Raw genomic sequence first — 23,795 nt, 5'->3', positions numbered from 1 at the left:
TTCACTGAAAACCACTAGCCTTGAGTCATGCGTTTTTGTCTGTGCTGTTTTAGAGTTGGGGTGGTTGAGACTTTTTCACTTTGCCTACACCAGATGTAAGCATTATATTGTGCATATTACAATTTCTGGAATATACATACCTGTATATGGTTACATTTGAATATTAATGACATAATGTATCACCATTAATACTTAATTTCCACTTCTACTATTTTTTGTACTAATTTGCCACATCCAGATTTTACAATAATAGTAAAATAATGAAAATATGAAAGTTGAAGTTTGGGAACAATGTAAAAAAAAAAAAAAAAAAAAAAAAAAATTAATTTTTTCTTATTATTAATAAGTCTTTAGCTTCTAAAACTAGAACAGAAAACTCTGGTCATTCTCTTAGATTACAGAATGAGGTGTAAATATTTAAACAGTATTGGAGGGATTTCCCTTTCTGGATTTTTTTTTTTTTCATTATTATAATTTTAGTTTTGTAAGATTAACACATGCACGAATGTATTACATGAATGTATTAAACATGTCAAGAATTCAATCATGACCCTTTAAATTAAATGATTTTTAAGATCTCAAGGAAAGAAACTCAGCCAAATTTGTCCAAATACGCAAGTGCTACTGCACAACAGTCAATACACACACGCATTACCCGTCAGGGCACTTCTCAGCAAATGTGTTAAATATCAACAAGCTAATACTCAAGTAATACTTTACAAATATAATAATGGAGATAAATATTGATTTGATTTACTAGTTGTCATGAAAAAAACTCACATTTCATTATGTACAGTTTACTTAGTAATACGGCATGCTCAACACTGTTTGTTTGGAGTTTTAGTCGGCACACATTGTACTTTCAGAGGTCATTCAAGCGGACTGAGCAACAACTCATACGGATTTTCCATGCAAACAAATGGGACAGCAGTTATCAATAAACCGTGGCTGTGAACTGTCAACACCTCTGTTTGAGCCAAACACATTTCACATCAGAAGAAAAAGAAAAATCAAATGTAACATTAGAGTCTCTGCTGATTCTCTAGATGGCAGTAATATGCCTCACTCATTCACATGTGACATCAAAACCGTAAAGCATTTATGGAGACAGCATGTTACCGCGGGAGGGGGGCGGGGGTTATGTCCGATCTGTCATGCTCAGGTACATTTAGATGATCTTGCGAAATTAAACCCTTCAAACTGTTTTATCTGTGTTTAAACAATTATAACATGTCCTAAGGAAAAAATTCTGGTGATTTAAAAAAAAAATTGCATGGTAATGAGCAGTATTAGGAACAGTGGTTGTTTGATATAAAAAAATAGGGCTGTGAAGCGATTAATCGCGACTAACTGCATCCAAAATAAAAGTTTGTTTTTAAATAATATATTAGTGTACTGTATAATTATTTTGTATATATAAACACACACACATGCATGTTAATATTTAAGAAAAAGTTATTTATATATAATACATATATTATGTAAACACAAACTTTTATTTTGGATGCGATTAATCACGATTAATCATTGCACAGCCCTAAAACAAATGTTAATACCAGATTAATTGAAAATAGGTTGTTTTAAGAAAAAAAAAATTTGGTAGCACTTTATTTTACAGTCCTATTTCTCATGAACATATTATGTACGTATTGTAGTAATGCAGTTATAACCCTAAACTTGAACCCATGTAGTTAGCTTACACTACTCAGTATGGTATCACTTTATTTTAGAGTGTCCTTGTTACATATGTTACATGTACTTACAATAACAGTTATGCATAATTACATGCAAATAACCCTCAACCAAATCCTAATCATATCCTAACCCTATAGTAAGTGCATGTAGTTACTTAATATTACTCAGTACTTACATATATAATTACACTGTAACAATGACACCTTAAAATCAAGTGTAACCCTCACTATTTATGAGTGAGTACAATGTAAGTGAATTGAGAGTGCACTTATTGTAACATTAAGTGCAACTGAAATTCATATTTTTTATACTTTTTATAAATTGAATGTAGAGTGAAAGTCTGGAAAGCAAACAATCCCAAAAATAGAGAAATTGTAGCAAATTTAACTTAAAGAAAAAATTATTAGAGACAAAAACCTGCTCTAACCCTTATTTGTAATTGCACAAGTTAATTCACACATTATATAAAAAAAAAGAAAAAAAAAAGCATATATGATATTCAAATGTGAATAATTATGTTAAATTTAAAGGGGAAAAAATCACAAATTGAAGAATGCATATGTACAAATGTTTACACCTTACTAATGGTGTAACAAAGTTTGTATCCAATACAATTAATTTAATGGTTTTCTCTAAAATCAGTATGATCTCCATAAGATTGGTTATGCGACTACTTGATTTGCATTTCAAAACATATGAATGAAACAGTCTGAATCAACAGATATATGAATTGTATCTCAGACTGCTCGCATGAAAAACAGCGAGGCTAAACTGTGCCCGTCGATGTCTGGCATTACTTTTTGAAGTCCTTTATCGTGCTCTGGGTTAGTTGTGCTCCAGCCCCTCTCTTCTCTGATGTGTGGCCTGAGTTTCATTTGATTTCCTCTCATACTTGCAGCAGCATAGCTTCTGATCTTGTTTAATACTAGTCCAGCGGCAACAAATTACCAATTTTCAGAAATGAGCAGAGGTAGGCAGCTCTAAATCCTATAAAACGAGTCGCTCTTTCTTTCTTCTCAGAGAAATGTACAGCGTTGGCAATAATTTGGGCAAAATCAAAATAAAAACACACCTCAATTTTTCCCTCTGTGGATTTAGGCGAGCGGCTTTCATCGCAGGCACGTGCAGTGAAATTTAGGTAAGTGTTTTGTGAAATGCAATTTTGACGAGGCCGTTTATAAGATTTGTGCGTTGCTGCTGTTTGTGCCGGTGTGTTTTCACTCCTGTTTTCTCATTAATATCAAATGCTGTAAGCCACAATAAAACGGAGAAAACACTCATTCGCAGGCCTGCTTGTGCACTTTGCATCACCAGAGAAAAAGCAATTATCCACAGCACAAGGTTTTATGTGTTGCCGATGTTAACATTACCTTGATCCTTTCAATAAAAACACACATTGAGTTTGACAATAAAACGACATTCATATTGAGGACAGCGACATTCATATTGAGCCTCAAATAAATCATGCAAGTTGATGAGTGTTAATATATGCACTGAGAAAAAGCTGGAGTATTATAGGGTTACAACTCAACTATAACAATTTTCAAAGAAATATTGGAAAATTAGGTGGTGGGATTTATATATAAGCTCAGCATAAAATATGATATATTCAAAAGATAAAGGTTGTGTGTGCATGTTTTATATGTAGGCCTTTAATGTTTATCCACACACTGACACACAATGTTCAGCACAGCATACCACTGTAGTGTGTGCACTATTTCTACAGCATGCTGTGCCCAGCATATGCAAATTTTGTGAATGCCCAATGCATTTGCCAAAATAACGGCATACTGTCGTAACACTTTTCTACAATGCAATGCAATTGACTTGAACTTGCATTTTCAGTGTGTCAAGACATAAAAACAACTATATATTTGTATTATTATTTTTAAAATGGTAACTTTATGTCAACTGCTGAATTAAACATCATGAGGTCATGTGATGACAAAGATATTTCTGTTTATCATTACATAATGCCTACTGTTCCACGTGCGCATTATGCAGTAAGTATGCAAGTTTTCCATTCTGAACATAACTATATGCATAGGCATGAAATTGGCCTTGAGAAATGACACTTACCGCACAGAGAAGGTGAACTGGTCCAGCTGATCTTTAGGGAGAGGTTTGAGCGCCTCACTGTTTCTCTCGATTATCTTCTTCTGTCTGCCGCTCTGATCGGAGAGATACATGTGCATGTCATTTGTAATCAGAGCAGGAAACAGTTGCAGTGATTTATCTTGGGAATACAATGATAGCAGTACACTTCACTCTGGCATCATCTCTCAAACACACACACACACACACACACACACACAAAAAGAAAAAACAATCAGCATAGGAAACAAATGACATTCACATTACAGACTACATCTAATCAAAGTTGAGGCAAAGACAGAGATAGGATGAAATGAAAAGAAAGAAAGTCAGTCAGTCACTAAACATTAAAGACATAAAAAAAATATTATATGTTTATAACAGCACACCTGGCATACACAAACTACTGAAATCAACTAGTAGTAATTATGACTCAATATGAGAATCTACAACACAAAGGTTATTCCAAAAGAAAGGCATCATATTAATACTGCCTCAAGATATTTCGTCCAAGTCTTGCAACTAAATCAGTAAAATAAATAAATAAATACAATATGCGACAAACACAGGAAAATTGTGATTATTTGTAGATATTTCATTAAATTGTATTACTCAGTTTCAAAATATCAGGAACATATATCAATATAATTAAACAAAACAGTCTATTTTATCCAATACTTGTGTTTATGTATTTTATGTGTGTATTTTGCGCTTATAGAGTATTGTGTTGTTAGCTTAGCAACATGCTAGTGATAAACTATTAATGAGACGAGTCTTCTATGAGTTTCTGCCTGTAGAGTGTTCCTAATTGGTCATTTATTTGGTTCCCTGCCACTTAGGGTACGCTTACATGACAACGATATGTTTAACACAGTCACAGTCTCTCCCCTGTGAAGGCCTCCTTCCCTTTACCTCTATACAGATAAAACGTTATCGGGATAATTCTGGTTCGCGTAGCTACACAGACGCGACAACAAATTCTGAATTATAGATTTTTAAGGCCTAACAAGTAGTTTGTTGAGGGTTGATTTGTGAAGGACTACACGCCTGTGCACATATACAGTATATTCAAACGCGCATACCTATCGACCGAACACATGATGCGCATGTGCGCGCCGTCTGCGTTTTCGCGTGTTTGCGTTTCTGAGGTTTGCGCAGAGAAAACGGATAATCGTTTGCACCTTCGAACCTATTTCAGGGAGTGCTTTCTCGAGACACCAGGCACTTTTTGTGCGGATGGGCGGCCGGAGCGCGTTAAGGGTTTTCGGCATACAGACGACACCAATGTCAAAATGATTCGCACGGATCCGCGAAAACTACTAAAACCGCTGTATTCTGCTGCCAGGCCATTAGATGGCGATGAAACACTATAGATTGAACATGTAATATGCAAGTGCATGATGTCATCGTCTTCAGAGATTTGCGTCTGAAACCCGTTTTTAAAAACATGGCGTCACCCAAAACGCTGTTGTCGTGTAAACGAACGGCCAAAACGCATAAAAAGTTTAACGCTTTTACTTGAAAATGGTGTTGTGTAAACGGCCCCTTAGAAGGTAGTAAGCTCTCTGGGTTGTGGAACACGGCTTTTGGATGCTGTGTAGACTTTGGAAGGCATTTCAAATTCACAAGTCAGGGGAACATTTAGAAGTAGGCCCCTTCTGTCTCGAAAGACAATGGCTGCGCCTTCTTTATCTTTTTCGATCAATCTTGTTGTAGGCAACATCTGGAGTGGCTCAGCAGTCCTGTCTGTGCATGGCAGTCTCTGCCACAATTTAAGTAGACAAAGCTGGATGGCGGGTTGGAGTCATGGCTTTGTTTCCCCTCCTTCCTGTGACTTCTTTTGTCCTTCAACTGCTGGAGTCTCTTCACTTCTCCCCTTTGGATTCCTTCACTTCTCCCCTTTGGATTCCTTCACTTACTGTGGTTCTCCATGCACTGCGATTTTCTGCAAGTGACTCCCAGGTATCTGGGTTTATACCAGTGATTTTCAAATCACGCTTAAAAACATCCTTGTAACACAGTGCTGGTCGGCCTAGAGGACGGTGTCCTGTAGCTAGTTCACCATACAGTATATCCTTGGGAATTCGGCCGTCGTTCATACGGTGCACATGACCTATCCAACAGAGCCGACGTTTAGTTAGCAAAAGGTGCATGCTGTGGGAGTTTATCTGTTCTAGGACAGATGTGTTGGTGGCCTTGTCTTCCCAAGTTATACCAATGATTCAACGCAGGCAGCGGAGATGGAAACTTTCCAAGCGGTGTTCCTGTCCGGCGTATGTCGTCCAGGTTTCGCTGCTTTACAGCAAGGTGCTGAGGACGCATGCTTGGTATACTCTGAGTTTGGTGTTCAATGTGATGTTGTTGTTGTCCCACACTTTCTTGCTGAGTTTGGACAATACTGCAGCAGATTTTGCAAATATGTGTGTCTATTTATTTGTCTAGCGACAAGTGACTGGTGATGGTGGAGCCCAAGTACGTGAAGTGGTCAGTGTTTTCTAGCACCTTGTCGTCAATGCTGATTGATGGTGGCGAAGGGACATTTTGTCTCATGACATTGGTCTTTTTAATGCTGATCATGAGCCCGAACTCTTTACAGGCATGGGAAAACTGACTGAGCAGCAGCTGTAGTTCTTCTTCAGTGTGCGCCACCAGGGCTGCATCGTCTGCAAACAGCATCTCTCTAATAAGTACTGAGCGGACTTTAGTCTTGGCTTTCAGGCGGGTCAGATTGAACAGCCTTCCGTCACTCATGGTGTGTAGATGGACACCTTCTGTAGAGTGTCTAAAGGCAAATGTCAACAGCATGGAGAAGAAGATGCCAAAAAAGGTTTGGGCAAGGACACATCCTTGTTGGACACCGCTCTTGATTTCAAAGGGTTCAGAATTTTCATCACAGCTTACTATCCCTTTAATGTCATCATGAAAATAAGTTATGATGTTGAGCAACTGTGGGGGGCAACCAATCTTCTGCATCAACTGGAACAGACCCTTCCTGCTCACTAGGTCAAACGCCTTGGTGAAGTCGACGAAGGCGATGAAGAGTGGCATCTGCTGTTACCTGCATTTTTCTTGAAGCTGACATACAGATAATATAATATCCACTATACCTCTTTTAGCCCTGAATCCGCATTGTGACTCTGGATAGATAAGGTCAGCAAGTACTTGCAGTCATTTTAAGACCACTCTACCAAACACCTTGACCACTACGCTCAACAGTGAGATGCCCCGGTAGTTGTTGCAGTTTCTGCGGTCACCCTTGTTCTTGTAGAGTGTGATGATCTTCACATTTTGCATGTCATGAGGCACCATCCCTTCTCTCCAGCAGAGGCATAAGAGATCATGCAGCGGTTCCAACAAAGCTTGTTTACCACACTTGATGATTTCCGGTGGTATGCCGTCCTCACCTGGTGCCTTGCCACTGGCTAATTCATTGATGGCTTTGCTGAGACCTTCCAAAGTTGGCTCAGTGTTCAGTTGATCCAGCATAGGCAGGTTTTCAATGCTGCCGAGGGCTTCTTGGGTAACAGTGTTTTCTTTGGAGAAGACTTCCAGGTAGTGCTCAGCCCAACAACACATTTGCTTGTCCCTGTCAGTGATGACATCTCCTGTCTTGGACTTCAGGGGTGCAGACTTCCTTGTTGGTATGCCTGTTGCCTGCTTGATCCCCTCATACATTTTCCTGATGTTGCCCGTGTCCGAGGCTTCCTGGATGTTGTCTGAGAGTTGGAGCCAGTAATCATTTGCGCAGCGTCTTGCTGTTCAGTCTGCTTCATTGCGAGCAGTTCTCAGTGCTTGCATGTTTTGCTGGTTGGGGTTGCGCTTTTGGTTGATCAGTGCATCCCGTTTGGCTTCAATGACTGGTTCCAATTCCATGATGTTGGCCTCAAACTAGCCAATCAGAAACTCTCAGAATTTCAACCTGTCAATCATTTTGCGCTTATGATTTTGCCCATGTGCTTTTGGAGGGTGGGATTTGAGAAGCATGTGGTAAGAATTAGAAAAATAGCAGAAGTTAGCCAAAATGCTGAAATCACTTAAAGCACAGAAGAGTTGTAATGCAATCAAAATGAAATAACTATATCAAATAATAAAAATATAAAATAAATACAAGTTAAAATGGACATTTTGGACCCAGTTCATATATATATATATATATATATATCATTTAAAAAAACAGTTGTGACAAACAACAACCAGATTCAGTATCTGTAGAATTAGCCAGTTCCTCATAATAAACCACACTCGTGGCTTTTAAATAATAATAAAATCAACACCACTCAATACATTTCAAACGTAACCCCAACTGAGTCAACAGGTTATTAAAGTCTGTGTTCTGAACCTTCCGACACCAGGGCCATAACCACCATAGACATTGAGGTATATGTGGCAAAGTCCCACCCAATAATCAGATATGGCCAAATTGTCTCCCCAGTAAATGATGTTCTTGATGCTGCTCTGCTGCATTCCATTACGCACTGCTCTGTTTGTTGGTAGGTTTGTCGTCATATTTCACCTCTTTGAATTTAACATTTTCCTTTATCATTTATGTGATTCAAGCAATGCATTTCATACCTAATTAAATGTGACGAGATAAACATGAACGTAGCCCCCACACCCCAGACGGTATAATCTCTCTTCAACACACTGATTAAAACAGAGGTGTACTTTCTTAAAGTAGTAAAAACATATATAAGCATTTAAAAATAGATTCCAAACTTTTTCAAACTGGATAATGACAAACATATTAATGTTCTACTTTTTGTTCTCTTTCAGGGCAGTCACTTAACTTCACTGGACCAACTTTTTCTGGAAGCCCCCCTCCCCCATATACACTAAGTACTAGCGACCCAGCAGTACTAAAGAACTAGAGTTTGCCAATGTAATAATTATTCATAGTCCCTCAAATACAGAACTATTCACTCAGAAATAGAGGTAGATAGAACAAAACAAGGCAAAAAAATTGGGGTCTAATGGGAGTATTTTCAGCAGTCTTGACACAAAAGGAGTCATTCTGAGCTGTAGCAGAGAAGAACACTGGGTGCTAATATTGTTTGTTAGACTGTCATTCAGCCTAGTGCACTAGGCCCTTGGGTTGGCTCAGACGCACCGCTACAGCAGATACTCCCTGCATCTACATATCAATGAGTTCCACCATATTGAAGATCACTGTCAAACTATATATGTCACTAGGTTGCATTAAATGGCTGGCTTTCAGGTTTAGGCACGTATGACATTATTCACATCATCACTATACTGGTGAAGATTGGCTGACTTTGATAATAAGAAACAGGCAGGAATATAAATATAACATAAAAAGTCAAATGTGTTCCAGGATATGTGTTTAAGGAATATCCTCTTGAAATTGAATGCCTTTCAAATGATCAGTTGTTTATTATACAAAATCGTAACAGAGCTGACAAGAGTTCCGATTCGTGAACGATTACTTTCAATTAACCTGTTTAATCAGTTAGCAAATTAAATTGGACCCAGTCGATTGCATCTCTTCTCAAATCAACAACTCGCTGAATCAAATGATCCGGTCAAAGCGAGTCTCCAGTTAATATTTCACTTAATTTCACTAGGCTCAAGATGAACCAAGAATGGGAGATCCTCGGAGCTTAAGTGCATGTGCAACTAATGGAAAAAAAGTAAGTTACTAATACAGAACTGTATTATTGTACAGAATACAGATTTCCATATTATTGTACATGAAAATCATATTTAGGTCACAACAGTCAGTTGTTTGTGAACTTAAAGGGATAGTTCACTTTAAAATTAAAATTCTGTCATCATTTACTCACCCTCAAGTTGTTTCAAACCTGTATTAACCAAACAGTAGTCTGTACCCATTGACTTCCATAGTATTTTTTTTTTCCTACTATGGAAGTCAATGGGTACAGACTACTGTTGACATTCTTCAAAATATCTTTCTTTGTGTTCAGCAGAAGAAATAAATTAATACAGGTTTGAAACAACTTGAGGGTGAGTAAATGATGACAGAATTTTAATTTTAAAGTGAACTATCCCTTTAATCAGCTGTAAAAGGGTGAGCTGTTCAAGCCAGTTTAAATGCTTGAATGTCCACATGTGTGTATTAACGTCTGAATGGAGTATATTTTAAGTAAAAACTGAACATAACATTGAAATAATGCAAATTAATTATGTAAAACTAGTATGTTTGCAAAGCTTTCGTCTTAACGTGTTTTTTACCCTGTCACATCTGGTTTTATATTGTATGTTTATATATTTTTTTTTATACACATTTATTTTTTCCACATTTTTATGTATAGTACTACATGGAATATATTGTTATTTTCCCCTGTTTGCCCACTTGAATTAGGCCTATCAGTAATTATCAGTAGCAGTTATCAGTGTATGGTTTCGGTAATAAAATAAAATATTGTCTTACTTGTAGATCAATACATATTAAGTGTCTACATAATCTTCTATTGTTGAATAGAGCTGGCTACTTGAACATTCATAATAAGTCATAATGATGTCAGACTAAGCTGTAAACTATTCAAGCTCTATGTGTGTGTCCAGTACATCATAACCTCTCCCCCACATGTATTTTGAGCAGTAGGATGGAGTATACAAAGTAGCAATACAAAACATTCATTTATCATTACTTTTCTACTTTTCCTTAAGTAAAATTTAAAAGGAGAACTAAATACTTTCACTGGAGTCATATTTTATTAGGGCATCTGTACTTTAACTAAAGATGTAGATGTGTGTACTTCATCCACCACAGCTTTAAAGGGGAGAATCATGTTGGCCTGTTGACACAAAATATTAATATATTAATATATTATGTAAACTAAAATGTAATGGGATCTTTAGACATGTATAAATTGGAAACAAATGGCACCAATTTTTACATGGGTTGTAGAACAACCCATTTCTTTCCCTGAAAATCAAACCCAGAACTTCTGCATTGATACTTATTGCTATAAACAGATTTAACCGTTGATCATTACATAATATGGATAATGAGGACAATTTCTAAAACAATGAGCACAAGTCCATACCTGGAATTAATATGCAGATGCAAAGACAAAAAGTGGAATGAGAGAACACGCAATGCACAGCCATGCAACATAAGACAGCAGCACCAGATCATCACCGAGAAGTCATTCTGCAATTACCACTTCAAAGTGTGGCAGGTAATGCTGCAGCTTTGATTCATTTAGCGTAAGTCCTGTGGAGCGCGGGAAAAGGCATGTTGGGAGTGGTTAGAGAGACAGAGAGCCGGGCTGGCACTGCTGATTTCACAGAATCTGAGCTGTTTTGGCTTGTCGAGCACATCAAAACTAGCTTTGAAGACTGAAAAATACCTGTTAGTGTGAAATGTATTTTGACAAATCTCAGATAATAAGGGGAGCATAGGGAGGCAAGAGGGAGGAGCAGTAGGGAGCACCTTTTTTTCTTTCTTTTTTTGAGAGGGCACTAGTGGCGGTCCTGGCTCACTTGGTGCCTTAGGCTAGATAGACATGACTAAAAAAAACATGTAATGTAATTACCCAAAATAAAAACTGTGTGTGTGTGTGTGTGTGTGGTGTGTGTGTGTGTGGTGTGTGGTGTGTGTGTGTGTGGTGTGTGGTGTGTGGTGTGTGTGTGTGTGTGTGTGTGTGTGTGTGTGTGTGTGTGTGTGTACACATTACATTATGGGGACCACATCCCCACTACAATATTCAAATCTTAGATCACCTATAATGTGGGGACCAGCCAGAAGGAAAAAATATAAGGGAAATGAATTACTGAACATACTAAATTGTGTGTGTTTTTTTGTTTTGTTTTTTATGTAATACAGAAAGTTTTCTGTGATTTTAGGGAATAGAAAATACAGTTTGTACAGTATAAAAATCATTACACCTATGGAGAGTCCCTACAAAGATAGCACAATCGACTGTGTGTCTGTGTGTGTACCAATAATAATGTAAACAACAAGATTGAGATAGTATTCATTATATCAAACTTGTTTGTTAAATATGCCTTTGTTTCAGGTTTTTTTTGTATTTGAAATAGTTCCATAAGATTTCATGCATTTAGAAAATGTGTATTGTGTGCGTGCGTGCGTACCAGTGAATCAGCAATAAAATAAAATGATTGAGAATTATACTATAGTATTTTAATTATATCATACTTGTTTGTGAAATATGCTTGTTTCATTTATTTTTGTATAGTTCCATAACATTCCATGCATTTAGATTTTTTTTTTATGTGTGCAGTTGCAGTACATATAAAATGCCAAAAATAATGTGGCAGTACAGAAGAATGAGTCAAACACTAATGAACAAATTCTATTAACAATTATCTTTATTAACAAATTATGAAAAAAAAATATATATTTCACTCTTTTAAGTTTACTCAACTTATAAATGTTAGGGGGGCACGTACAGTACCCTGAGTTTGAATGGGCATGTCATGATGCCTCTAAGGAGAAGTGAGAAAGATGGTCCATGTTCAAGATTAGATTGTCTCTTTAGTCACAAAGTTACCTTTCTACGAATTCCGGCCTTGGTTTTCTCAGCGACGGGACGGTTTGTCTGGATGCTGGGCTCATAGGCTGACACAGCTCCAGTGGGGCTCTTATCTGCAATCACATTACAAATGTCCCTTTATTCTTGTAAGTCAGAATATATCGTATGATCTATGATTTATGGTTTAATTAAACAAGGATTGCATAATATAATACCTTAACAGACAAAGCAAAAAAAGCACACAAAAAAGACATTGGTACACCTTTGATGTAAGGTAGAATAAAATAAAATACCTAAAAGCAAATCAGCAAATTTAACATAATTGTATCTTCTTTTTAAACATTCTGAAATAAGTGAAAACAAAAGGATATAAATGATATGCTATATACATAAAGCAGTAACATAAAGCACCACTGATGAGAACAGTAAATGTCTATAGACGTTCAACAACATAAACGAAATGTACAGCTAAAGAAAAAGTGATGAAACTTTCTCTTCACATATCTTGCGTTCTTCCTCTCTCACACACACATCATCAACATCTCTGAGCCCAACCTCTCCTTTTTTCATTGCTCTAATGCACACAATTAGACATGATGAAAAATCGAAAAAAAATTAAATTTAGTTGTAATACATTTTGCCATTCTTCCTTCCTTTGGAAAATTACTTTTGAAGTGTTTTCTCTCGCTCTCCGTCTGTAATTTAAATGGTAAGCTGCCAGATGTGTGTCTCATGCTTGAAGTGCAGGAGCTTTGCATTATTTAGCATATTAACATTCACAGAATTTAAAAAGAGGGTTCCTGCATTGCCTGGAGCTTCCAATTAAGTAAACCTTAGCTTGATACATGTAAAAATTTTACCATGAGAAACTTTTTTCATTGCGTTTTTCTCTTCGCCTCAGCCAGTCACATCTATATAATAAATATGGAAACTTCCCAGATGATATAATTTTTCTCTTGCTGCGGGATTAAATATATCAGTAATAATAACTTTTAAATATAGGCAACATATCAGGAAGGCTTCAGAAGACTCAAATAGGTTTTAATAGCAGGAGCGTTCAGAGCTGGTATGTCCTTTGTGCTGTTTTTAAACTGATATTACTCTTAATCTGAACGCAGATGTAGGTTTTAATTACAAGTTTTTCTAGTAAACATTTGAGATGCCTACAGGTAAAAGCATTACATCTGCCCTATCTTAACATAAATATGGGTGGTTATTTAATTATAATGAATGCATAATCATGTTCGGTTGGATGGCTTACCTCTGATGTGCTGTCTTTCCACTGTGGTGACAAGCCTTAAGAAATACCGTACGAAACGGAAACATTATATGCATGTTCTACTGCTGAAGCTTTAAAAAGTCAAAAAGTGTCGGAAGGGAAATCTGTCTTCTACGGAAGATGTGTCAGACTGTTTTCTCTTGGAAGAGACACAGTTAATGACCCACGAAACCATATGGAGTTATATTTTAAAAAAAGGTTTATTCAAAACCTTCAAGTTATGAGACTGGCCCCAGTGGCTCGCTGCCATTCAACATCGGTGTGCTTGATTCACAATGGTTTTGTAATATTTTTATTTTCACATGATTGCCTCCAACAGTTCATTCCAATGTACCATGGGAGTTAATAGCCTCATTTATTTTCTATGCTTAAACTTTCTGTACTTTATTATTATTTTGTCCAACAAGTTGCTCATTAAAGAGTCTGGATGGCAACAATGCATTAATTAGCTTTGTGTCAAGTCAAGTTAAGTAACCTTCATTTATATAGCGCTTTTAACAATATAGATTGTTTCAAAGCAGCTTTACAGTGATGATATGAAATTAAAGTAACATATATTGTTTTGGCTTTACAGCAGCTCTAGAATGAAAATATTGTCCAGCTAAAGATAGTTTTTGATTGATTCACTTCCGTTGCAAAGATCATTAGTTATTAACTTAGGAGCTGCTTATACGACACCGTTTTAACTGAAAACAGAAAACTTATAATGCGCTCTGGCCGTTCATTTGCACGACAATGGTGTTTGGTGGCTCGATAACGCAAACTTTGAAATGGGATCCAAGGTGCAAGGTTTGATCTCCGTAATGATAGGAATGTAACAATGGGGTTACATCTCCAAGGTAAAAGGTAACCAATACAAAGTCTGACAACTACGCAAAAGTTTAACACCATATAACAATCTATATGTTTACAGGTAATATATAACTTCAATCAAGCATAGAATGCAACAATTTGCAATTTTTTTTACAATGATAATGTATGCAGCATCAGATTTTTTTTTTTTTTTAAGATACTGACACAATAATAAAGACATTAGCCTTATAAAAACCAAAGACCCCGGTCTCTGCCATGTGCTGTGCATGAAATTTTTCTAAGCTTTCGCCTGTTCCGATCTACGGCCTGCAGCAATGTGGAGCAAAAGCCTGCCCTCCACCTCTGTTCTGTGTCCAGAGACTGTAATCCCTGTCAGCAGAGCATTCTGCCTGCCTTTGCGCCACGATCATGCATGTTTTAATGGGCCAGCCAACACAACTTTGCAACTTTGCCTTTAATTATCCTTCCTCCAGCCTGATGCTCAGATGGTGTCGGGTCTGAATTAGCGCAGCGTTGACAGCTGTAGGCTATGTCCATGAACTTGGAGTGCTGCAGCCACAACCCACGTTCTCCCAGGGTGAACAAGAGAGGCTTGTTATCCTCTGCTCACCATGAACGCAGAGAGAGTGGGAACCAGGCCTGAAGGGTTGGGTGACCGACGGGGACCTGTGCGCTCACCTAGGTTTCTAATTGCCCTGGTGTCGGTTCCAGAGTTGCAGAAATTCAAAGGTCAGTGAATTATTGATTACCCATGAGCATAATCCATGATTCTTATAATTACCCAATATAATAGGGATAATCAAAACAAAGAGATGCAGAATAGAACACATTTTTAAATAAATTATGAGCAATGAAATGTTTTAATACAAAATGTAAGCATGTTTAAAAATCATTGCTCTAACAAGAAGCAACTTATGATAGATTGAATATTTGAACTAAAAATTACGTATATTCATGAAATATTATATTATATTATCGTGGAAAACCTGTGAGTTTTTCTTTCATATATATATATATATATTTGAAGATTAGCAAATATCTACACAATTATAATGATATCATGTTTAAAAAATTTGCATTATACAAGGCTTGTCACATCAGAGCAGTTTTCTTCACATAAGCTAAGCAGCCTTTGGGAATGTCTGTCCGACTCCATCACACTCACCACAAGAGGCTACATTTTCTCATCTGCTAAAAAACAAGTTTGATATAAGCAAGGTTAATTCATCCGTTTAAAGACGGGCAGTGGTAAATTAATTGGGGAAAGAATGCAGTGTGATTTAGTGAGTATGATCCTGTATTAGGGTTATCCGCTGTGACCGGGACTGGCCCCTCAGCGACAACAATATAAAAGAGCACGGCCGTGTTCCAGAAACACTCTTAAGAGAAAAACTTGGAAATTGTCATTGTGCTAAAGGGCCCAGTGTACTATGATGCATTTACTTAAGGGGCAGGACGCAATCAAACATAGCTTCCAAAAGCCCAGCCCACTTCATGCAGTTACAGATCCACTAAGGGTGATCAGAGCAGAAAGGCCTAATTTAATTAGTCATTTGAATTCAAACAGACCTAGTGTAACCGGATCGTTCACTTAATGTGAAAGGTCAGTTAACTCATAACGCCTGCAGCTATCTCTTATGTTGCAATAAATATAGCCTCCTCTGTGGATTTAAATGAGGTAATATATATATATATATATATACACACACATATTAGCTGTCAGTCCTGCTATTTGACATGTCTGAGCATTACAAAATTACCCAAAGATGACAAGGAATGTATCCTAACTGGAGTTTTGAAAAGGTCTGGAATGGACTGTCATAACTAAAGTACAGTAGTACATAGAGTATTATTATAATAATTAATATTATTATTGTTATTATTATCATCGTAACTATCTCGATCCATAAAGAAACATTTCTGAAAATCAATGTTAAGGAAGGTACATTAAAATCGTACTTTACCATCTCAATACATTTAAGCAATCATTTAAAAAAGTATATATATATATATATATATATATATATATATATATATATATATATACACTTTTTTAAAATTATTTAATGATATATATATATATATATATATATATATATATATATATATATATATATATATATATATATATATATTATATATATATATACACACACACACACTAACGTGTTCAATCATGTGCATCTGAGGTAACCGCAGAAAAATAAAACACGTGATAAATCACGTTAGTCCAGCAATGGATGTTCTCTATTTGCTCTTTTTCCTCACTGAATTTGATTTTCATTTCAGAATAATGCGAGGTTGTCAGCCCAATCCCGTTCTCTCGCTTGATGGGAATCCTCCATCTGAATATCATAAGAGTGTGTAGCAGTAATGCAACCTGAACTGATCCTTATGCTAACGTCATCTCTGCTCAGCGGTTTGACGCCGTGATGTCCGGTGAGGGACACCTTTTGATCACTTATTCGAGTCAGATTGAGTTTACCTCTGTTTGTCTGCGAATCTGCTTCTTTTTCATCCTATTTTTTCCTTCAACTTTTTTTTTTTCTTGGCATATATAGTAAGTGGAACACAACTCTCCCAGAGTGCCATAGCATGGGGACACTTCCCATGTGGGGTGTTAGGAGCACAGTGGGAGGTCAAAGTTCACAGCAGAGAGGAAGTGACAAGCTGTGAAATGTAAAAGACCAATTTCTTCCACATGTTGCGGCGCTCTGAGAACAGCGCCGAGCTGTCAGCTAGCATCACGCTTAAAATGGGACAGGTTGCTACCCAGCAGACCTGTCACGACTCATTTGTAATTAAAAAGCCTATGTGATGTTTAAAGCTGAGCACCCCAGAAACTTTTTTTCTTGTTCTGCTCCGTTAAATAAAGATGACTTTTAAAAAAATCCCCCAAACTTTTTTTTTCTCTGCCAAAAAAAAAGAAAAAAGATTAATAACAGAACAATGGCCTTTGCGCTAGATCAATACAAAATGAGACTGCTTGATGTTGGTTCAGTGCAGTCAGAATGTTCCGTGACCCAAGTCAGGACAGAGCGCTCGGAGACAGGAAGTTGTGCCAGGGAAAGGCGCACTTATTGAAGTAAAAACTGCTCTACACATGGACTTGAGTGAAAGGAAACTGCTTATTTGCCTCTTTCCTGTCCAAACTAATCTTTATGTAATGGGAGGGCTGGCTATTTTAGAGCATAAATTACACAACTTCTTTGTGTTTCTTTTTTACATTTCCTGAAGAAAAAAAAAGTTTGTCTGTGTAAAACTCACCAGCATAATGCTAGGGTGTGCGAGGTTGCCGGGGCATTGCTGGTTGCTATGTGGATGACAGGGTGTTGTGGGTAGCAGGTAAACTGGTAGAGCATGGTGCTAGCAACAAGGTATGAGGACAAACACTCCGATAGAACAAATCATTTAAATTCATTGTAATCACTTTGGTTAAAAACATCTGCCAAATGCATAAATGCAAATGTTAGACAGGGCATTGCAATGACTGTTTTGTTTTTTCCAGAGTGTTGTAGGTAGTTACCAGGACAGTACTAAATCCATTACAATGTAGTGATTCAAAATAGCCTCACACTAACACGGTAGCATAATGAGGGTCCCTACATGCAATATGCGTGCATGTATACACGAAATGTACTGTCTTTATAAAGTATCTTCTTATTAAACTGTCTGTACACTTACAAAGTTCCCAATGCTTCGGTTTGCATGTAGGGACCCTCATTATGCTACCGTGCTTGTGTGAGGCTATTTTGAGCCTTGTTAGTGGTATTAACTAGCGATTTCTTTTTACTTATTCTATGCCCCATATACTAGCGTTATAAGCTAATCAGTTTTTAGAGATAAAACTGGGTACATTCGATCATCATGAAAACACATCTTAACACATAATGTGTTATTAACCCCTAGGTTCATTTTGCGCCGGAATTGTCCTGTAAACTAGCAAAAGTGGATTCGGACACGCACTGAGTGCACTTGTGCCGTGTGATAAATTTATTCCTGATGTTCTGAGGGCATTTCCAGAAAGCATCATTAGCCAACTATGGTCCCAAGTTCCATCATTACTAACAACAACTATCATTCCATCGTTAATAACTAACAAGTTCCATCACTACTAATCAACGATTCATCGTTTCCTGAAACCATAGTCCCAATAAACATTCGCAAACAGCATCACAAACTTGTAAGGTTTAGACTATTGCTCTTGACCTGTGAGATCATGCTCTTGGACAATAAGCAAGCTAACATGCAGTACATTCCATATCTTTCATTCCATTTAAATATATACTGTATACACATTTGAATCTATATATTTCAGCATGTAAAGAATCACTGCCCTGTTTAAGAGTGTGCATGAGTATATATATGTAACGGAACCTCAGAGTATGAAGTGAGAAGTAACCCACAATTAATCAACCATCAAATAAAGCGAAACGACACGCATCAAAAATCGCGAAGTAGTCCTAAGATGCCAAAGTCATTACAACAGCATTCTGTGTTGTAGAGAAAGCTGCTGACTGAATGAACAGTATATATAGCTTACAGAAGTGAAGTGTCCGCCAGTTAGATACTGCATGTTAATGTGAAAAAAGTATAATAATCTGACAATAATTGGGTTCTTGAATCGATTAATCGGTAGAAGTTATTACACCACCACCTGCGAGTGACGTCATTTACGACAGCCCTATATTGTTGAACCAACGTGGTTCAAACAACAGAGGTGCGAACATGTTACTACGGTTTCAGTATACAGTTCTGACTAGCTAGCTAATTTATCTAATGATGCGTAGTACTATGTAGTTAAGCAGCAAGTTTTGTCATTAAATGAGGTGGTTGCTAAGCAATTGAAGGGTGATTGCTTAAGAGACAAGAGTCAAAAGTGGCCACCTCAAAGTCTTGATGATATTCTGGTCTCTAGATATGGCTCGGATACCACCTACAGTGTAATGCTTATATTTCCTCCCATTTTATCATCATTTAAACTAAAATGTGTCTCTAAACGCTTATAATAAGTAATTGCATGCCTCTTCTCAATAAGTCACACAATTTGAGGTTTCCTTCATGGCCAAAGAACAAGAAAATTAAGTCTAATGTTTGAAAATGTGGGAGCTTATGACACAAGTATTGAAACACCATAAAAAGACTAGGCATATACATGCTGTCTAGATAATTTATAAACAAAATAAAGCCAACAAAGATGGAATCATCTAAAAACATTACACAGACAACAACACAGGCAAAAGGGCCCCAGTGATGTAACGTAAAAAGAAACGTATACCGTTTGATTTGCTTCATTTGTTTGTTCAATGTGACTGTGAAGTTCTTCAAAACTGTGTTCAGCACACAAACATATGCCGAGCGTTTTGAAAGCTTCTCTACGTGTCCCATTCCAGAATCATCTGCTATTTCCCAAACAAACGGAAAACAATGAACGCACTGAAAAAAATTCAATAAGCTAATGGAGGCGCACGCAAGTGATCGAGCTCTATTAGAGATCTAGCTATTACCCAATCCCGCTTACGTTGACTGCTCACGGTTCAACACAGCAATGTGAGCCGGCTTCCGGCTGAGAGTTTTGATTAGAGGAAATATGTGCCATTTGCTCACGCACCAATGGATGATGATGATGATAGCATTCAGTGAGAATTGTCAATCATCTGCAAAGCCGAGTGTCTTATGTTAGTGAGCTTCATTTACAGTGAAAACAATTTGGCCTAAATGTCACGTATTGTGCTGCGCAAATTGGACGTGCTTTAGTCTGAACGCAGAAGGTTCATTTGCTTTGCATGAATGCCCCCCCAGATTCTAACAGGCAGCTGCCATTCTGTGTGGGAGTCTGTGGCGGGCCGTGACATTCGTTGGCATTTATTCCTGTCGAGGGGGTGCAGAAGTCCTACCTGGCAGAGAGGCAGAGGAGCGGGTGGAGGTGTCCGGGTGGGGAGGAAGCCCCTGGCTGGAGCTCAGCTGGGGGTGAGAGGGGATCTGCAGGGTGAAGCTGCGCTCCGGCACCCCGGTGCTGCCCCGCGGGAGTCTCTTCACCTGCACAGAGGGATGTCTGCTGATTGACAAAGACTGATTATGAGAGTTGGCTAATAGATATTGTAGAGCAGTGGCTCTCGACTGGTTTTGCTTCAGGACCCAGATAATTTAGGAACCGGGATTTAATTGTGTTTGATTGGACACAGCTTTGACATCAACAACAAAACATATGTAAGTATTTCTCCTCCCTTTTAAATACTGATAAGCTCCTTTTTTTGCCATCGTTCCTCTGCACAAATATGCTTAATTGCATACAAAAAAATTTGTTTAATGTTGTTTTTCTCTCTCTGCTGTCTGTGACCCTTCCAAAACAGACCTGATATTTTTGGGGTCAGAAAGTACACCTCTATTTTGACTTTCTTTATGTGTGCATGCATGTATGTTTGCATGTATTTATTTATGGATATATTTATGTATTTATGTATTTATTGGACATTTTAGGATAGTGGAGAATTGACAGGAAATTATACACTGAAGAAAATTATAAACGCAACACTTTTGTTTTTGCCAACATTTTTCATGAGCTGAACTTAAAGATCTACGCAAAAGGCCTATTTCTCTCAAATATTGTTCACAAATCTGTCTAAATCTGTGTTAGTGAGCACTTCTCCTTTGCCGAGATAATCCATCCACCTCACAGGTGTGGCACATCAAGATGCTGATTAGACAGCATGATTATTGCACAGGTGTGCCTTAGGCTGGCCACAATAAAATGCCACTCTAAAATGTGCAGTTTTATCACACAGCACAATGCCACAGTGTAGGACAAATGGTAGGAATGTGTAGGAATGGAATGCCGAAATGATTTAATCCAGATCCAATCCAGAGCATGCATACTAATTGCCAGGACAAGTCAACTACTGTACCTTGACCATTTTTTTACTACTAAAATCATAAACTGTTTCACTCCCAGGTGGAATCTGAAAATGTTTGGAATTTTCTGTACTGATTTGGGGATAAATCTGCAGATTTCTGTATAATTGATGGTTAAAATGTGTTAAAGGTGAAAGCATTTTCAAAGTATATATTTTCAACAAGCATTGGGTTGGAGATGTATTGTAAGGACTTTTTGTGAAGTACAGACAAAATTCCCTATTTTTATGAATTCATTAGATTGAGATAAGTCATTGCTTTGCTTTTTAACTTCATTAAGATGTTGAATAAAGGGATCAATGCTTCTTCTCAAATGTATCTGGATCTGTTTAGTAAAGATGTGGTTTGTTTACAACCTGGCTCCAATTTTCAATTTTCTTGCAAGAGCCATTTACACTCTCTATCTCTCTCACACGCATATACAAAACAGGACCTTTTCTCCCAGAACAGAGTTCAGTCAGGGTAACTATTAGTGCTGGGTTAAAAACATTTTTTTAAATTCTCGATTTTGGCATGCGACAAACGCTGCCAGTGTGAAAGCACAAAGGGTGTGTGCTTCTCCCGCTCATACGCACAACTTCTGCGCTGTCTCTGCTCTGCTTGTGCATCCACTGAGAAACAGGCGTCACACCGGATGTGCAAGCAGAGAATCCCCTGCGTATTCTATGCCAATGTGTCATTTTACCTTGCATTTACTTCTGGAAAGTTATACAATGTTCACAGTTCATTAGTTAGCTACAAAAGCTTATTTACTGTTAATTACATATGTTTGAATATATTTGTCATGAAGACATGTGCAACTGAGTACATTTCAGTTTGTATTTGAGTGCAATTATGTCACAGTGTCTGGTGGTTCCCTGGGTTTAACACTAGAGGTCTCAGTTTTCACGGTGTCTAGGCATTTTCACTACATTTCCCATAATCCTGTCTGTCACTGATTGTTAATTTCCTTCAGCTGTTTCTCGTCACCTTGTTTGCACTTGTGTATATATACCCTGTCTGTTTCAGTGTTTGTCACGGAGTCCTTGTTTAATGTCCCCACACTTCTGTTCCTGCCTGTTACTGTTCATGTCTTATGTTTTTGGATTGCCTTTGATTTCGACCCTTGCCTGGACTGTTGTGAGTACGGATTACCCTTAAATAAATACTGCGATTGGATCCTCTCTCTCCTGTGTGTGTTCCGTGACAGAAGGACTCCGTCACAAACATAGATCCAGCGGTATGTTTTTAAATATCTCTTCCCCAGCCACCGAGCGGGAGAAGAGACAATTTTTTGAGGGGACCAGATTGGTCAGATTTCGGGGGACCCGTGGAGGCCGCAATGGAGGAGGCGGTCGAGAGGAATCTCGACACCATTCCTCACTCTGGCCCTTCTTTGACCATGGGCTGGGGAATTCCAGTCCAGAGATCTGTTCGCCGCAGTTTCCGTCCAGTCCAGAACCGGCACTTCGCTGTCAGAAAAGGCGGAGGAGGAGGAAGTCCTCCAGTCTCCCTAAGAACTCGGAGGTCGTCCTCGTGCAGTCCGCTGTCGTCCCGGAGGACATCCCCTCCGAGCAGCCCGCTGTCGTCCCGGAGGCCGTCCCCTCCGAGCAGCCCGCTGTCGTCCCGGAGGCCGTCCCCTCCGAGCAGCCCGCTGTCGTCCCGGAGGCCGTCCCCTCCGAGCAGCCCGCTGTCGTCCCGGAGGCCGTCCCCTCCGACCAGCCCGCTGTCGTCCCGGAGGCCGTCCCCTCCGACCAGCCCGCTTTCGTCCCGGAGGCCGTCCCCTCCGAGCAGCCCGCTGTCATCCCTGAGACTTTCTCGGAGCCGCCCACCATCAGTCCTGCCACGGCAAAGAAGGCGGTCTTCCTTTTTTATGCAGTAGCAGTACTGCGTGCTTGGAGGAGACACAGCATGCCTGCCGAGCCTGAGCTTCACGTCCCGTCTGCCCAGTCAGAGACTGTTCACGTCCTGTCTGCCCAGTCAGAGACTGTTCACGTCCCGTCTGCCCAGTCAGAGACTGTTCACGTCCCGTCTGCCCAGTCAGAGACTGTTCACGTCCCGTCTGCCCAGTCAGAGACTGTTCACGTCCCGTCTGCCCAGTCAGAGACTGTTCACGTCCCGTCTGCCCAGTCAGAGACTGTTCACGTCCCGTCTGCCCAGTCAGAGACTGTTCACGTCCCGTCTGCCCAGTCAGAGACGGGTCTAGAGATGCCCATTTGTGGGGCCGCCAAGGCAATGATGGACTATTTGGAGCGTCTGGCTCGGATCCTGGACATGCCAGTGTCTGCTGTTCCAGAGCCGGAGCCAGTGTCTGCTGTTCCAGAGCCGGGGCCAGTGTCTGATGTTCCAGAGCCGGAGCCAGTGTCTGCTGTTCCAGAGCCGGGGCCAGTGTCTGATGTTCCAGAGCCGGAGCCAGTGTCTGCTGTTCCAGAGCCGGAGCCAGTGTCTGCTGTTCCAGAGCCGGAGCCAGTGTCTGCTGTTCCAGAACCGGAGCCGGAGCCGGTGTCGTCTGTTGCAGTTCCTGAGCCGGTGTCGTCTGTTGC

The 23,795-nt window shown here is 38.9% G+C and overlaps 1 protein-coding gene across 5 annotated transcripts in view; it reads right to left on the bottom strand.

Annotated features, from left to right (window-relative positions):
• ofcc1 (orofacial cleft 1 candidate 1) overlaps nt 1-23,795 on the bottom strand; it is a 123,718-nt gene that overhangs the window by 55,198 nt on the left and 44,725 nt on the right. For all 5 annotated transcript variants that reach the window (XM_079602130.1, XM_079602133.1, XM_079602132.1 and 2 more), the window contains 3 exons: nt 20,259-20,400; nt 12,288-12,382; nt 3,775-3,866 (listed from right to left, as the gene is read on the bottom strand). In XM_079602130.1, the coding sequence (XP_079458256.1) occupies nt 3,775-3,866; nt 12,288-12,382; nt 20,259-20,400 (329 nt within the window). The remainder of the gene's footprint in view (nt 1-3,774; nt 3,867-12,287; nt 12,383-20,258; nt 20,401-23,795) is intronic.

The sequence above is a fragment of the Phoxinus phoxinus genome, assembly GCF_949152265.1.
Source record: "Phoxinus phoxinus genome assembly, chromosome: 24".
NCBI lineage: Eukaryota > Metazoa > Chordata > Actinopteri > Cypriniformes > Leuciscidae > Phoxinus > Phoxinus phoxinus.
The sequence above is the reverse complement of the archived record's forward strand: the minus strand, read 5'-3'. Positions and strand labels throughout refer to the sequence as shown.